The 13,912-nt window shown below is 33.7% G+C and overlaps 4 protein-coding genes across 5 annotated transcripts in view; 3 read left to right on the forward strand and 1 right to left on the reverse strand.

The window, feature by feature from the left end:
* The window catches only part of LOC111714999 (uncharacterized), an 18,156-nt gene extending 15,600 nt beyond the window's left edge, over positions 1 to 2,556 (reverse strand). Inside the window, exons 1-2 of one of the 2 annotated variants that reach the window (XM_023490231.1) lie at positions 2,530 to 2,556; positions 2,092 to 2,259 (exon numbers count right to left, since the gene is read on the reverse strand). In XM_023490231.1, coding sequence (XP_023345999.1) covers positions 2,092 to 2,253 — 162 coding nt within the window. In that variant the 5' untranslated portion in view covers positions 2,254 to 2,259; positions 2,530 to 2,556. The remainder of the gene's footprint in view (positions 1 to 2,091; positions 2,260 to 2,529) is intronic. The other variant, XM_023490230.1, reaches the window with a different exon arrangement.
* An 868-nt stretch (positions 2,557 to 3,424) lies between these two features.
* On the forward strand, positions 3,425 to 6,898 carry LOC111715002 (2-acylglycerol O-acyltransferase 1). Its single transcript, XM_023490237.1, has 5 exons — positions 3,425 to 3,953; positions 4,250 to 4,388; positions 5,230 to 5,435; positions 5,975 to 6,224; positions 6,725 to 6,898. The coding sequence occupies exons 1-5, from the start codon at positions 3,643 to 3,645 to the stop codon at positions 6,857 to 6,859; spliced, it is 1,041 nt and encodes a 346-aa protein (XP_023346005.1). The 5' UTR covers positions 3,425 to 3,642; the 3' UTR covers positions 6,860 to 6,898.
* An 86-nt stretch (positions 6,899 to 6,984) lies between these two features.
* On the forward strand, positions 6,985 to 12,013 carry LOC111715004 (leucine-rich repeat-containing protein 42). Its single transcript, XM_023490238.1, has 9 exons — positions 6,985 to 7,323; positions 7,580 to 7,679; positions 8,601 to 8,734; positions 8,851 to 8,937; positions 9,218 to 9,289; positions 9,396 to 9,468; positions 10,126 to 10,186; positions 11,275 to 11,424; positions 11,722 to 12,013. Exons 1-9 carry the CDS (start codon positions 7,254 to 7,256, stop codon positions 11,890 to 11,892), a joined length of 918 nt encoding a protein of 305 aa, XP_023346006.1. The 5' UTR covers positions 6,985 to 7,253; the 3' UTR covers positions 11,893 to 12,013.
* LOC111715005 (WD repeat-containing protein 91) lies at positions 11,998 to 13,810 on the forward strand. Its single transcript, XM_023490239.1, has 3 exons — positions 11,998 to 12,051; positions 12,767 to 12,858; positions 13,525 to 13,810. The coding sequence occupies exons 1-3, from the start codon at positions 11,998 to 12,000 to the stop codon at positions 13,793 to 13,795; spliced, it is 417 nt and encodes a 138-aa protein (XP_023346007.1). The 3' UTR covers positions 13,796 to 13,810.
* The last annotated feature ends 102 nt before the right edge of the window (positions 13,811 to 13,912 follow it).

A 13,912-nucleotide genomic window follows, 5' to 3' on the forward strand; every position in this document is an offset into this window, starting at 1 on the left:
ATATTTAAAAAAAAAAATGGAAAGGGGTCCAGAAAGCGTTCTCTTATTAACTACCAATAGTTTGGACTGTTTTCTGTTTTAAATATGTCCATTTGAAAAATTCCTATCTTTTTATTGTAGAAAGGTTCTTATTTAAGTATTACAACTAGTGTAATTTCCTAGTATACGATTTTCTTTTTAAAAAAGACACACATGGCAAAACTTGGTCATGTGGAAGCAGCGCCCGGCCCCCTAGCATGGCCTAGCCGCAGCGCTAGGCTCCCTAGCTTCTAGTCGCAGAGCTCGGCCAGTAATTTCCTAATATACGATTTTTGGACCCCCCTTATCATTTTTGTTTATGGATCTTATTTACAAGACATAGATATAATTGACCATGTGGCCGCAGCGACCGGCCCCTAGCCTGTCCTAGCCGCGCCACTCGGCCCCCTAGCCTATTCTAGCCGCAGCGCTCAGTGTATTGATTTCTTTAGAATGACCGGTTTCAAACTACTCTCACTATATAAACTGTGTTTTTTTTTTAATTCTTTATTCATTTGGTGTTACTTGTTAGAAGAGAGTTTGGATGTTTAACTGAAATAGATTGAAGTAATATAGCAACAATATAACATTGATAAGAACAATTTTTATAATGATTTCATATAATTACTTACACGAATGTCATCTATTAAGAAAGAAATGAAAGTAAGTTTACATCAGCGTCCATGGTTGGTTTAGGCCTTACTAAAGCTTTACTTAGGATCCAGGCATACATATGTGCGTGCGCGTAGCAATTTGAAATGTACATATTCTATATAGTAAAATGGGAATAGATCAAATGCTCAATTTCAAAACACTCAGCCCAGAAAGTGTTTTAAGCTAACCTAACCCTGAATATCATCCTAGGTGCCATCTCCCGTGCTTTTCATTACAGAGATCGTTATGTTTTTGTAAATCTGTACAAAACCTATGTGCGACCCAACCTAGGATTATGTACAGTAGCTTGGTCACCTTGGACAGAGGCTGACTCAAATTGTCTAGAACTTGTTCAGAAAAGATCTGTTCAAATGATATCAGAACTTACCGGAATAACATATATGGAGAAACTGATTGAGTTGAAGTTGCTTTCACTTGAAGAAAGATGTGAGCGGGCCGACATGATCCAAACATTTAAAATAATTCATGGATTCTGTGAAATCAACCCTGCAACATGGTTTAGAAACATCAACCACAACAGAGTGACAAGAATGGCTAATGACCCTTTGAATTTGGAAATACAAAACTCCAGAACCAGTATCAGGAACAATTTCTTCAGCTTGAGAGTTCCAAGAAAATGGAACTCTATCCCACAAGAAGTTAAACAGTCAACTGCAGTGAATATCTTCAAGAGAAGCTATGATAAATTCAGAGAGTATCCGTGAGATGCTGATGCAAGATTACCAGTTACAAAGTCTATCAGAACCATCATCAGCAGCTCCAAGTCTTCAAAGACATCCTCATTATAACTCTACATGGGTTCCTGAGGATTATTCAACAATAAACAATAAAAATAACAATAGACTTGATAATTTGCAGTTAAGTAAATAATTTATAAAATATCTTCATTTATATAAGGGTCCGTCCTAAGATATTCTCAATTTTGTACATGACCACTTATTTATCAGAAAAATAATTATATATTTTTTATTATTTTTATTTTAGGATTAGAATAAGTTTAGTTACTTTCTGGGCCTTGCGCTGCGGCCAGGATAGAATAGAATAACGGCCGAGCGCTGCTGCAAGGACAGGCTACTACAGGGTCGAGCGCCGCGCCTAAGATAGGCTAGGGGGGCGGGCGCTGCGGCTAGGACAGGCTAGAGGGTCGAACGCCGCGGCAAGGAAAGGCTAGGGGGCCGAGCACTGCGGCTATAACAGGCTAGAGGGCTGGTCGCCGCGGCTAGGAAAGGCTAGGGGGACGAGCGCTGCGGCCAGAACAGACTAGAGGGCCGAGCGACGCGGCTAGGATAGGCTGTGGGGCGGGCGCTGCGGCCACATGATCAATTATACAAAATGTACAAAATCCTAATATCGTTCCCTAGTTAATTACCATATATAATCCAAGTACTAAATTATTACCTTCTTGAGCGCTGCCGTCTTCGTTGTAAAATTAGCAAGCATGCAAATCAGGCTGTTGTAGATTTTCTCCTTTAATTCCCCGCTCCTTGAATCCTGGAGCAAGTTACCGAACTTAAATCCAGTATTTGAAACCTGGATCAACTCAGACACGTTGATTGACATTTTGATCTTAAAAAGACATGATTTAAGCGTTTATTTTCTTAAATGTACAAGTGTTGCATATTGTACTTAATGAAACAAGTTATTCAATTGCAAATAAAACTGAGGTAGGAATTTGACTTGACAAAGTTAAAATGTGCAAGTTGTACTGAACAGCATACGTAAATTAACGCAATTTAAATAAAAATTATGACTATAAAAGTACATCGAGTCTATGACAAATTACAACTGATCTGATCATAACATAAGCAAAACGCGTACTGTATATGGTTGTGTTACCTTGAAATTTAATTTTATTGGTCAAACAGGTCCAGATAGGCTGATAGCAACACTTGAACTATACAGGATGCAATACGCGTACTGTATGTTTATTTAACACAAATGTGTATTTCCTACAGATGGCAGCAGGGGGAGAAAGGAATAAAGAAAGTAATCAATTTGCTATAGATGTCTCTCCTAGCACTTTATCTCAGAGGGACAAAAATTAGTTGTCTGCTACAAGCAATTTAGGAAGGAGGTTTCTACCTGCCTGCATATCTATATATATTATCTTTGGTAACGACTGTTGAAACTTGAATTGTTTTCGCACCGACCGCGGACAATAAATTGGGAGACGCGGTGGTTGCGCTCAGCAAAGACGACAAACAAATTTGTTAGTTCGTCAACAGACCTATTCATGCATCGACCCTACGAATTTTACTGAACTAAGCCGGAATCTTGCCAACTTAACTGGCGTATTTAAGACAATAATCATCTGTCAAATTTTTAAATCTAACTTTTGATTTCAATGTACAGGGTGTCCCACGATACATGACAGTTGGTGAATAGTTTAGAATGCCTTTTTCCATTATTTGTCAAGTTGTTTGATACCAAGTATCAATACAAATAATAAATGAGAGTCATGTTATATTCAAATTGATTTCAAAGTAAAATATAATTAAGCGAAAGATTTGTTTAACTTAAAATAACTATGTATTGAATGTCATGTTTTGTAGGACACCCTGTATTTCAGGAGGGAGTTTTAAAATATGCTGGTAGGTCGGTTGAGAAAGCACAAAATCTAAATTGAAACGCGGCACTTGCACAAATAGTTGTAATTTTCCTGAATCTGAAAACAAACTCCTGTAAATTAATATTTGAAGCCTTTCAAGTGCTATTTTCATTAAAATGTTTAAGTTTGTAAAAATTTTCCATTTCAGAAACTATGAATCTTGATTTACATGACATAACTTTGTTGTTTTACATAAATGACGCTCAAACAGAGTAACTAACTTCTTTAAATTACTTATTAAAATCAAAATTACACATTTTAAAAGCTGATTCACCTTTTTTTTACGTCCAAACTCAAGAAAAAATATGCTCGTTTTTATGTAATAAATGTAGTAATTCAAAATGGTTTTGTTTAAATCTTGGAAATTTTGCGGTGTTCACTTTGCACCTCTTTTGTTACCTCTTGACCGGCGTCTGCAGACATTATCCGTCGCTTTATGGTTCATGCTTGCCATTTTAATTGGTTCCGTGACAGCAATAATATTTATGTATTTGATACTCTACACCAATTATTGGTGGATACCTGTACTATATTTAACCTGGATGATATTTGACCGAAAGTGTCAAGTGCGAGGCGGAAGACCCGAAAGGGTTCAGAAATGGGCCAGAAATTGGTCTCTCTGGAGATTTTACTGCAATTACTTTCCAATAAGGGAAGTAAATACATTGTTGTTAAAATTTTATTTCAGTCGTACACTTTTTGGTAACTTTAACGCGCGGAACTTATTCCACCTATCTCTGATTACTACTGCACTTCTTAGTATTTTTCATTCTATAAAAGGATTAAATTTTACTTTTTAAAGTAAGAAGGTTTTCAAAAATATCCTAATTTGTACTAATCATCTTTGACACAGATTTCAGCAATTTTCCTTATTTCTTTAGTCATTATACATTAGCTCCTTTTGTGGCAAAAAAAAACCTCAACAATAATATTAACCCTTGGTATCAGACTGATTAGAACTGTTGAGCTGGATCAAACTAAAAACTATATTTTTGGCTCCCACCCTCACGGGCTCCTTTGCTCTGGGATGTTTGGAGCATTTGCTACAGAAGGTGCAGACGTCGGCAAACTATTCCCAAATTTCAAGGGAGGGGTCCCGAATTTTACAAAATAAAGGGCTTCAAAATATCTGAAGACAATCGATATTATCAGATGTGAATCTGGTTTTAAAACAATCAAGTTATTTTCTAAATAATGCCTTTTAAATATAGAGTCGTAATCAACCCCTGCATTCTTGGGGGGGGGGGGGGCTGACAACTTTATTTTAAACCTTGATTGATTGATTTACGTTTATTTCTATGTGCATCCAAAGGCGAACACCTTAAATGTTATAATGGCTATATATATGTGTGTGATAAGGGTTGACTTTTAACGTTAAAATGTCAATTCAAAAAGATAATATTTCCGGAATTTGTTCCTTGTTAATTTCGAAAATTCTACGGGATCTGCTTGAATGAAGGGAGGAAGGCCAAGTGGCCATGAACTCGTGGAAAATCTCCGAACTCTGTAGAAAAGTCTCCAACAGGAAATAAAAAAGCACTAAACTTCATTAAAAAAGGTTAATGTAATTTTCATGAAAAATATCATTGAAATACTGCAAATATTGTGCGTTGTTGCGTAGGTCTATTTCAAAATTGTTTTCTAAAATAGGAATACAAAATAAACATATACTGGGGCTGTGAATAAGATCAAAATTGCATTTGTTTGCAATAAATTTATGAATACTGTGCCATATGTTGAAATGAAATGAATAATCGTGCAAATTCTCCCTGATTAGTACATTTTTTTGCTTCATACAGGGTTCGGAGATTTTCCACAGGGTTCGGAGACGGATTCTGCAGAGTTTCGAAGACTTTTCTACAGGGTTTACGGCTGCTTGGCCTCATCTCCCTCCCTGAATTTCAACCTCGTGACCTAATCCTCCCTAGATCCATGGAACCACCTTGAGCCTAAATTTCTGGTTTCCTCTGACTAGAGAGTGGATTCTAAGCCTAGGTGGAGTATCTGCGAGCAAAGAGTCTATTTCCTATTTGATGAAAGAGCCTGGAGGCGTGATTGCTGTGATAGTGGTTGGAGGAGCAGAGGAGAGCATGTTTGCATCCCAGACTCAAGTCTCATTGGTTCTTAATAAAAGGAAAGTAGGAAAATATATTTTCAAATAAATTATACCCCCCCCTCCAGCATCAAATAGTATTTTTCTCCTCTTTAAAAAGTATTTTTAAAATACATGTAATTTAAAGGGACTCCCCTTTTTTAAGATTTACACCAGTACGATTTAAACATTTATCTGATTAATAATATTGAAGATATCGTCGTTCTTTTAGCTTGAAGAGTGTTAACAATTGTTTTCGCAGCAATAAATCGTCAAGTCACCTCATAGTGAATCAAAATCTAAAAGAAACAATCTTCTAAAGAGGAATCATGGATTTTTTATTCATTCTTGAACATATTTTTCTTCGTGTACCGTTGTGAATAGTACATTCCGCTCTGAATGTTGAGGATTACTTCGAGAGTTCATGAAACTAAAACTTTTAAAAACGCTTTTTTTTTATAAATTTTGAAGAATAACGTTCATAAAATTAAACTAAAGGAATGATCTTTCAAAATACTCAATGAATGTAGAATCTTTTTGAGAATTAAGGAGGATTTTTTTGAAAAATATATATTTTATAGGAAAGGATTTATCAAGATTGCTCTGCAACATGGAGCCCAACTTGTCCCAACATTTTCATTCGGCGAGGCTTACATTTATAATATCCGTAGTACTCAGCCAGGGACCTGGATATATACCCTTCAGGAGAAGTTTAAAAACATGGTTGGGTTTGCTCCGGTCTTGTTCATGGGACGAGGACTGTTTCAGTATAGCTTTGGTCTGATCCCGCACAGGAAACCTGTTAATATTGTTGTCGGAGAACCTATACAGGTAGAGATAGGCATCGTTTTTTTAACGAACGATATTTTTCGTCAACTATGATGTCGTTTAGAAAAAAAATTACAACAGACGAACATCTCATGGATCGTTCAGAGAAATAAAAAACGATATTTAAAAAAAAAAATGGAAAAAAACCGTAAAAATTATCTCGGTCGTTTACAAAACAAACGAATTTTCCAAAAAAGCTTGTAAAAACGATCGGTTTTTCTGAACGAACGATTTTCTCGAACAAAATTTTATAAAACTATGTCTTTTTACTGAACAAACAAATTTTTTAGAAAAGAAACCTATTGAAAAAAGAGATCATTGTTTCACTAAACAAGCGATTTTACTAAACGTTCGTTCATTTAGGAAACGAACGAAACAGATGGAAAATGAACGATAATTTTGAGAACGAGCGAAATAATTTTTTAGAACGATTGCAAAAAACTCGAAATGGGTCGTTCACGAACAATAAACGAACGAAATGAGCCCATCTCTACATTTTACAGGTTAAACAAGTTCCTAATCCTAGCAGAGAAGATATAGAAGTACTTCACGCCAAGTATAAGGAAGCTTTGTTAGACTTATATAGCAAGTACAATCCTATTTATGGGGATTCATCGATTTCTCTCAAAATTCTGTAATATTTTTAACGGGTATATTTTTGTCATCCCCTCCCCCCCCCCAAAAAAAAAATAACCATTTCAAAAATACTTTTTTATGATATTTACATATTATTTTACCTGTATTTGGATTCAATGACGATTTAAATGAACTTTGTTTGATTATTTGCATTTTTAGTTCATATTGAATTTTAGTTATAAAAGCTTATACCATTCCACAAGGAGTAACTTGATTTTATTAATTTTATTATTGTCCATGTAGATTTTGTCAACCTAGGAGATGTATTTTATATTGATATTATTGTAATGTTGATTTATATAATACGATATTGTTGGTATGTTATGTAACGAAGCCTAATAATGTAACTGAAACTTAGAATAAATAACAAAGAGAAATATCAGAAATTTCAGAAAAATGTTTTTTAATCCTGTTTCGCTTTTTGATCAATGCTTTACTTTCGTTGGTAAACATATGAATTATATAGGTAAGAATTAAGCTGGAAAATAATGATATTTAAATTCAAAACTTACAATTTAATGGATGAACAAATTTTACTTTTATTTTAGTTTTTATATTTGTAAATATTTTATTTCACCATATAGAGATTTAATCTTTTACGTGTATGTTTGTTCAAAAAAAGTCTGAAAGAGTCGCCATGATTTGAAATAGAATTATTTCTTTCAGAAGGTTAAATTATATATCTTATTGATATCTTTAACAAAACTATTTGTCGTTTCTAGATAGTTTGATTGGGTTTCCTCCAGAGTTTTCAACAAGGATACTGGATACAGGGATACAGGAGGGATTGTTTGATACAGATACAGCTATAGATATTCTAAGGTATTTTATCCAGGATACAGGGATCAGGAGGTATTGTTTGGAGGAATTGTTTGATACATAAACACTATACAGGTATGGATATTTTATGGTCTTGTATCCAGCAAGAGATATCCTAAAATACTGAATAAAAGGATACAGGGGGAGGGTTTGTTTGATACAGATTCATATATAGATATCCTAAGATATTGTAATTAGGATAGAGGGATACAGGTTGTTTAATAATACAGATACAGCTTTGGATATTCTGAGGTATAGAATAATGGGATATAGTTGGGATCGTTTGATACAGATACAGCTAGGGATAAACTAAGGTATAGTATCTAGGATACAGGGATAAGGGGGGATGTTTGATACAGTTACAGCTAGGTATATACTAAGGTATAGTATCAATGATACAGGGATATACCAAAGTATAGTATCTAGGATACAAGGATATACCAAGGTATAGTATCCTTGATACAAGGATATACCAAGGTATAGTATCCTTGATACAGGGATGCACTAAGGTATATTATCTAGGATACTTGGAAAAGACAGGGTTTTTTTAGATTCAGATACAAGTAAGGTTTTAATTACAAACAAAAAAATTCCTCTCTTGATTTTTTTAAGAAAAACTTTTATTTAACCTATAATTTTCCTTGATGAAATGGCGAAAATATATTTTTGACGAGGATGTGAGGTGAGAGGGGGGCATGGAATTGGAAAAGTTAAAGTAATTGCATAACCTGAGATGAAATTTAAAGAATTTGAGCCGCGGTTTAAATCCGCCAAAACCCGGTTTAAATTAAGCGCCGGTTTAAATCTGGAAACATTTGATGCAATTTTAAGAGGAAACCAACCATATTTAAACCGCGGCTTAAATTTAAACCGCCGCTCAAATTCTTTAAATTCGGCGACCGGTATAATGAACATTTTTTCTAGAATGTACGGTGAGTCAACAGACGAATTTAGAGCTCTGTCCTTATCCAATATAATGGTTCTTAACGAGTTTGAGATGAATATACAAGGTGTACTGCAAACTGTACACAAACTTGATCTTAGTCATCTACAATTAGGAAAACATTTATAAATTAATTTTTATTGTTTTTATTTTATTTCTGTAATTTTGTTTTTATGATCACAGATACCATATTTAGAATTACTTTGGGTTTTTTATAAATGTTGGTTTAAGACGATGAACATGAGATTTTATCCTGGATCCCTGAACTTGAGTTTTTACAAGTTCTAATTCTGGACCAATCTAATATATCTGACAGGGGTAAGTTAATAATAAATATAGAAGTGAGATGGAGGGGGGGGCTGAGTCCATAACATAATTTACCGCAAACAAATTATGCTTATTCGGGTCACCTGTTCTGACAAAGAAACAAAGCAAAACCTAAACAAATATAAATTTCAAGATTGCCCTCCCATTGACCCTAATCAACTACTATCTACCCACTTCATCTTCCCAAGTTCCCAACCTTAATAGGGGGTCAAGACATTTAAAGAAAATTAGAAATCCTTTTCAAGCATAACAAATACCAACTTTATTCTAGGTATGAAGAAGATTACCTATCCAGCATTTGCGGGGAAAAAACTGGCAAATCTTCACTATCTTGATATTTCAGGGGAAAAAAACTCAAATATGTTTAATCTTTAAAATTTTGTTTAAAAAATGTATGGAATATAATAACTTAGACTTATCGATTTTTTAAAGAGTTTTCTGTGAACTAGGGTTACATCTGTCATTGAAGTTCTTCAAGACATTGAAACACGTTACACAGTTACAAACTCTCATAGTTGACAGGTACAGGTGTAGGTACAGTAGTATCTAAACATTGAAGCTTAAATAATTATCGTCATTCTGTCCTTCAATTAAGATATTAAATATTAAATAGTTAATTAAAATCTATTCATCTTCTTTTATATGTGTTCAATGCTCATGTAACTAAATAATAATACAACAATTGAGTTTGGGCCTTAAAAATAGTTATTCTGAAGAAAATAAATCTGGTTCGCCAAAAATTCTAAATTAGTCATATTTGACTAGTGATTTGAGAACGCACTTTAGTTGGACTTTGCAGATTTATTTGTTTATTTGTTTATTTGTATATTTGTTTATTTGTAGTTTTGTTTATTTGTTTATTTGTTTATTTGTTTATTTGTTTACAGGTTAGTTGATCGGCCATCCACCGGTGGTCCTTACTTGGCCCTGTAGATTGTGTAGGGTGCAGTCTGCTGGCAAGGGGATGCACCCTGAGGGCGGTCTGGGGGTTCCATGTCGGATTCCCTCTCAGATCTACTAATTGTTTCTTATTTCTTAGTGTGCTGTCTGCTGGCTAGAGGCTGTGTGGAATGGAAGGGGGAAATAGATCCTCTCTTCTGAGGGCAATCTGAGGATTCCATTTTGGTAGTCTTTTCAGATTTTCTTCTGATTTGTTTTAATAGTAAGTTTTATTTTCAGTGAAACCTGCATAGATGACATTCCTGGGTTCAGCAAGGTTTCAAGACCACAGTTGGAACAGGAATTAAACTTTATTAAATTTTAACATTTTCTTCTTCTTTCTTTCTTTCTTTCTTTCTTTCTTTCTTTCTTTCTTTCTTTTTTTCTTTCTTTCTTTCTTTCTTTCTTTCTTTCTTTCTTTCTTTCTTTCTTTCTTTCTTTCTTTCTTTCTTTCTTTCTTTCTTTCTTTCTTTCTTTCTTTCTTTCTTTCTTTCTTTCTTTCTTTCTTTCTTTCTTTCTTTCTTTCTTTCTTTCTTTCTTTCTTTCTTTCTTTCTTTCTTTCTTTCTTTCTTTCTTTCTTNAAATAGAAAATATTTCAACTTTGGCTTTATGCACATCAAACGAAAGCTAGGAACCCAAGGAATACAGTAGCAGCAACAAATGCAGTGTTTGACCTTCTAATGACCTCTTACGACCCTTAATGACCTAAATGACCTCCAAAAATGAAAATGTTTTAACTATGGCTTTATGCATATCAAACGAAAGCTAGGAACCCCAGGAATACATTACATGAAGATTAGCCCTTTTCATCGTGGCTTTCCTATCTTCTAGTAGAGGAGGTCTAGCTTCCTTCTGGGGTTTCCTCACATTCTTCCATGGGGGCCCGATTTCCTGACATGGGGACTTTGACACATCCCGCAAGGGTTGTCCAGCTTCCTTCAGAGTGGAAAGCACTTCTGTCAGGGGGATCGCACTTCCTTCAGAGGACACCATACTTCCTTCAGGGGGGACCGCACTTCTTTCAGGGGGGGCCGCACTTTCTTAAGGGGGGACCACACTATCTTCAGAGGGGTCCGCAGTTCCTTTTGGGGAGACCGCACTTCCTTCAGGGGGGACCACACTATCTTCAGAGGGGACCGCACTTCCTTCAGGGGGGACTGTACTTACCTCAAAGGGGATTATATACTAGGGGACTATATATAATACTATATTTTGTTAATGTTCAGCATTCATTTGAAATTAAGAAACAGCGAAGTTTTGAGTGACATTTTTTAACTATGGTAAATTAATTTGTAAACTTAAATGGCGAAGTCAACCAGATTAATGGCCTGAATTGACCAAAGCGGTTTCTATTCTTTTAAATTGACTTATATAGGGTTGAGTTTAAAGGTTAGGATGAGTTCCATCTTGATAAAGCTGTTGGAGCGCTGGACAGCTTTAACTATGTGTAGACGTAAACAGAAACATATTCTTCATAATTCAACATTCTACTCAAAACCACTTAAACCCAACACACAGATTTTAAATACTGACTCTCAGGAAACATTAGAATACGAACTTATTTGATTTTTACTTTAAAAATTTCGTTTTTAGAAATATTTTTTTGATTTCAGCATAAACACGGAAATATGAATGTTATTGTAATTTAATTGTTGAAGATATTGTCATTTTTCTAAGATTATAAGTGTTTAATTCTAATAATAATTATATTTTTTCAAGTAGTTGATTTGTAAATATCTGTTATCAAAATTGTAAACATTAATATCACATTCATACTTTCAGACAAAGCTTTTAAGGGTACCGTTAAATATACATATTCTGATATTATGCACTCAGGAGGTGACAAGAAATAAGATTATGTTAAGAAGATCGGAAGAAATAATCAAGACGACATTAAACTCAAGAAAACGTATTCGTCTTCAAGATAATATGGGAAGAAACAAGATGATTAAACTAGAAAAAAATTCTCCAATAGAGAATATTGATTTGTTATCATTGTATCAATAAACCCACGATATGTTTTTATAAACCCATGATATGTTTTTATAAAGCCATGATATGTTTTTATAAATCTAAGGCTGTGAAATTAGTATTTAATCTGGTTGGAAATGTATGAATATTTTCAGAAGAATGTCAGGTTATCAGTTTTTAGACGAATTAGTTAAGGTATTTGTTATATTGTTATTGTGATTTTTTTGTTATTGTTACTGGTATTGTTATTGTGAATGTTATTTTTATTGATATTTTTATTGTTATTGTTATTGTTATTGTCTTTGTGGTTATTGTTATTGTTTTTGTGTTATTGTTTTTGTGGTTATTGTTATTGTTTTTGTTGTTGTTGTTATTGTTTTTGTCAGTGTTATTGTCACAGTTATTGTTATTGTGATTTTTATTTTTATACTTATATTTATTGTTCTTGTTCTTGTTCTTGTTCTTGTTCTTGTTCTTGTTCTTGTTCTTGTTCTTGTTCTTGTTCTTGTTCTTGTTCTTGTTCTTGTTCTTGTTCTTGTTGTTATTGTTTTTGTCAGTGTTATTGTCACAGTTATTGTTATTGTGATTTCTTGTTCTTGTTCTTGTTCTTGTTCTTGTTCTTGTTCTTGTTCTTGTTCTTGTTCTTGTTCTTGTTCTTGTTATTGTTATTGTGGTTATTGTTATTTTTTTGTTGTAATTGTTATCGTTGTATTTGTTATTTTATTGTTGTTATTTTTATTGTTGTTATATTTATGGTTATTGGTGTTATTGTTATTCTTATTTATGTTGTCACTGTAATTGTTATTGCTATTGTTATTACCTAAGTCGCCTCTGCTGGCACATTTTATGTTTAAGAAAAGTTGCTTTATATTTATATTTAAATGTAAAAAAAAATTCCGCAATATTTTAGGAGTACTTGGTATTTCGTGGATTTGTAACGACATTGAAATGGTTTGATTCCGATCTAAAATATGAGAAGGAAAAAGGATTTCGGGTTGACAGGTATTAAGCATTTGTTGCTGATAAGTGATAATTAATAAGAATTTCTCTAATATCTTTTTTTACACATTTTGCTTTAAAGAATACAGATATAGAAATGTCAGGCTTGGGTATAAGATATGTTCAAAAATTCCCTGAAGGTCTATTGTTTTCAAGGGGTGTATATTTTCTCTAAAAATCATTCTTCCCCCCCCCATTTTGAAATTCTTTTTTTTACAAAAAAACGCATATTTAGGTTTTCATTTCGCTGAACTTGCGCAAGTGAATGAATTATTGAGCAAGATTTTAAAAGATTGAATAAGTGCCTTGAAATGACCAATTTTTGATTTTTTCCCCAAATCATAAAAAATTCTGAAAAATGTATACCCCTGTTATATTCCCCAATATATACCCCTGTTATGTTCCCCAATTCAACGAATAAAAACCTCTAAAACAATCACACCTTTCAAATCGGAGAAAAAAGTTTATCAATGATAAAAAAATTTCCTGGGCTTACATGAGGAAAAAATCTTTTTTAACATTTTTTCTTAAATTTTTTTAATTCAAATTTTTCTGACCTATCATTTTTAGTTCATTTTATGTCATATCTCGTGTTATCTAATTTGTTGCAACAACTTTTTTACTGTTTGTCTAATTTCTATTCCATCTGTTGATGAATTTTCTTTCCAGGGTTTTAGAATCCATCAATCAATCAGTATCATCTCATGATTTGACCTCATTGTTAGAAATATGGAAACATTTTGAGACAACCCTGTTCTCTAAACTAGATCCAAACAAGGTTAGTATCTTTATTGGCATCTATAAATATAAAGTTGTAATCTCTGTTTGTCTGTTTGTTTGTCCGATCATAGCTCATGAACCCTTTGCCCGATTTGTCTCTAATTTTGATTGGGGAACTCGGGAGATTCACGGGAATGTTCTAAGCTTAGTTGTTGATTAATTCTAAGTTAAATGGGTTAACTTTTATTGGAAACAATAGCTAAAATCGTAATTTACGACCAAGCGCCAGGGGTCAATATAATTCCCAAAAAAGCTGATTTTCTCGATCCCAAAATAA

The sequence above is a fragment of the Eurytemora carolleeae genome, unplaced genomic scaffold (assembly GCF_000591075.1).
Source record: "Eurytemora carolleeae unplaced genomic scaffold, Eaff_2.0 scaffold1532, whole genome shotgun sequence".
Lineage (NCBI taxonomy): Eukaryota > Metazoa > Arthropoda > Copepoda > Calanoida > Temoridae > Eurytemora > Eurytemora carolleeae.

Bases quoted from the DNA above. Each gene is read 5' to 3' on its own strand.
- LOC111715002 (XM_023490237.1), top strand. From the start codon at position 3,643: ATGGTTTTGTTTAAATCTTGGAAATTTTGCGGTGTTCACTTTGCACCT. The intron at 4,389-5,229 runs GGAGGGGTCCCG...AATCCTCCCTAG, and splicing joins AACTATTCCCAAATTTCAAG to ATCCATGGAACCACCTTGAG. The intron at 6,225-6,724 runs GTAGAGATAGGC...TACATTTTACAG, and splicing joins TTGTCGGAGAACCTATACAG to GTTAAACAAGTTCCTAATCC.
- LOC111715004 (XM_023490238.1), top strand. From the start codon at position 7,254: ATGTTTTTTAATCCTGTTTCGCTTTTTGATCAATGCTTTACTTTCGTT. The intron at 9,469-10,125 runs GTACAGGTGTAG...TTTTATTTTCAG, and splicing joins CAAACTCTCATAGTTGACAG to TGAAACCTGCATAGATGACA. The intron at 10,187-11,274 runs GAATTAAACTTT...TTGAGTTTAAAG, and splicing joins CAAGACCACAGTTGGAACAG to GTTAGGATGAGTTCCATCTT.
- LOC111715005 (XM_023490239.1), top strand. From the start codon at position 11,998: ATGAATATTTTCAGAAGAATGTCAGGTTATCAGTTTTTAGACGAATTA. The intron at 12,052-12,766 runs GTATTTGTTATA...GCAATATTTTAG, and splicing joins TTTTAGACGAATTAGTTAAG to GAGTACTTGGTATTTCGTGG. The intron at 12,859-13,524 runs GTATTAAGCATT...TTTTCTTTCCAG, and splicing joins AAAGGATTTCGGGTTGACAG to GGTTTTAGAATCCATCAATC.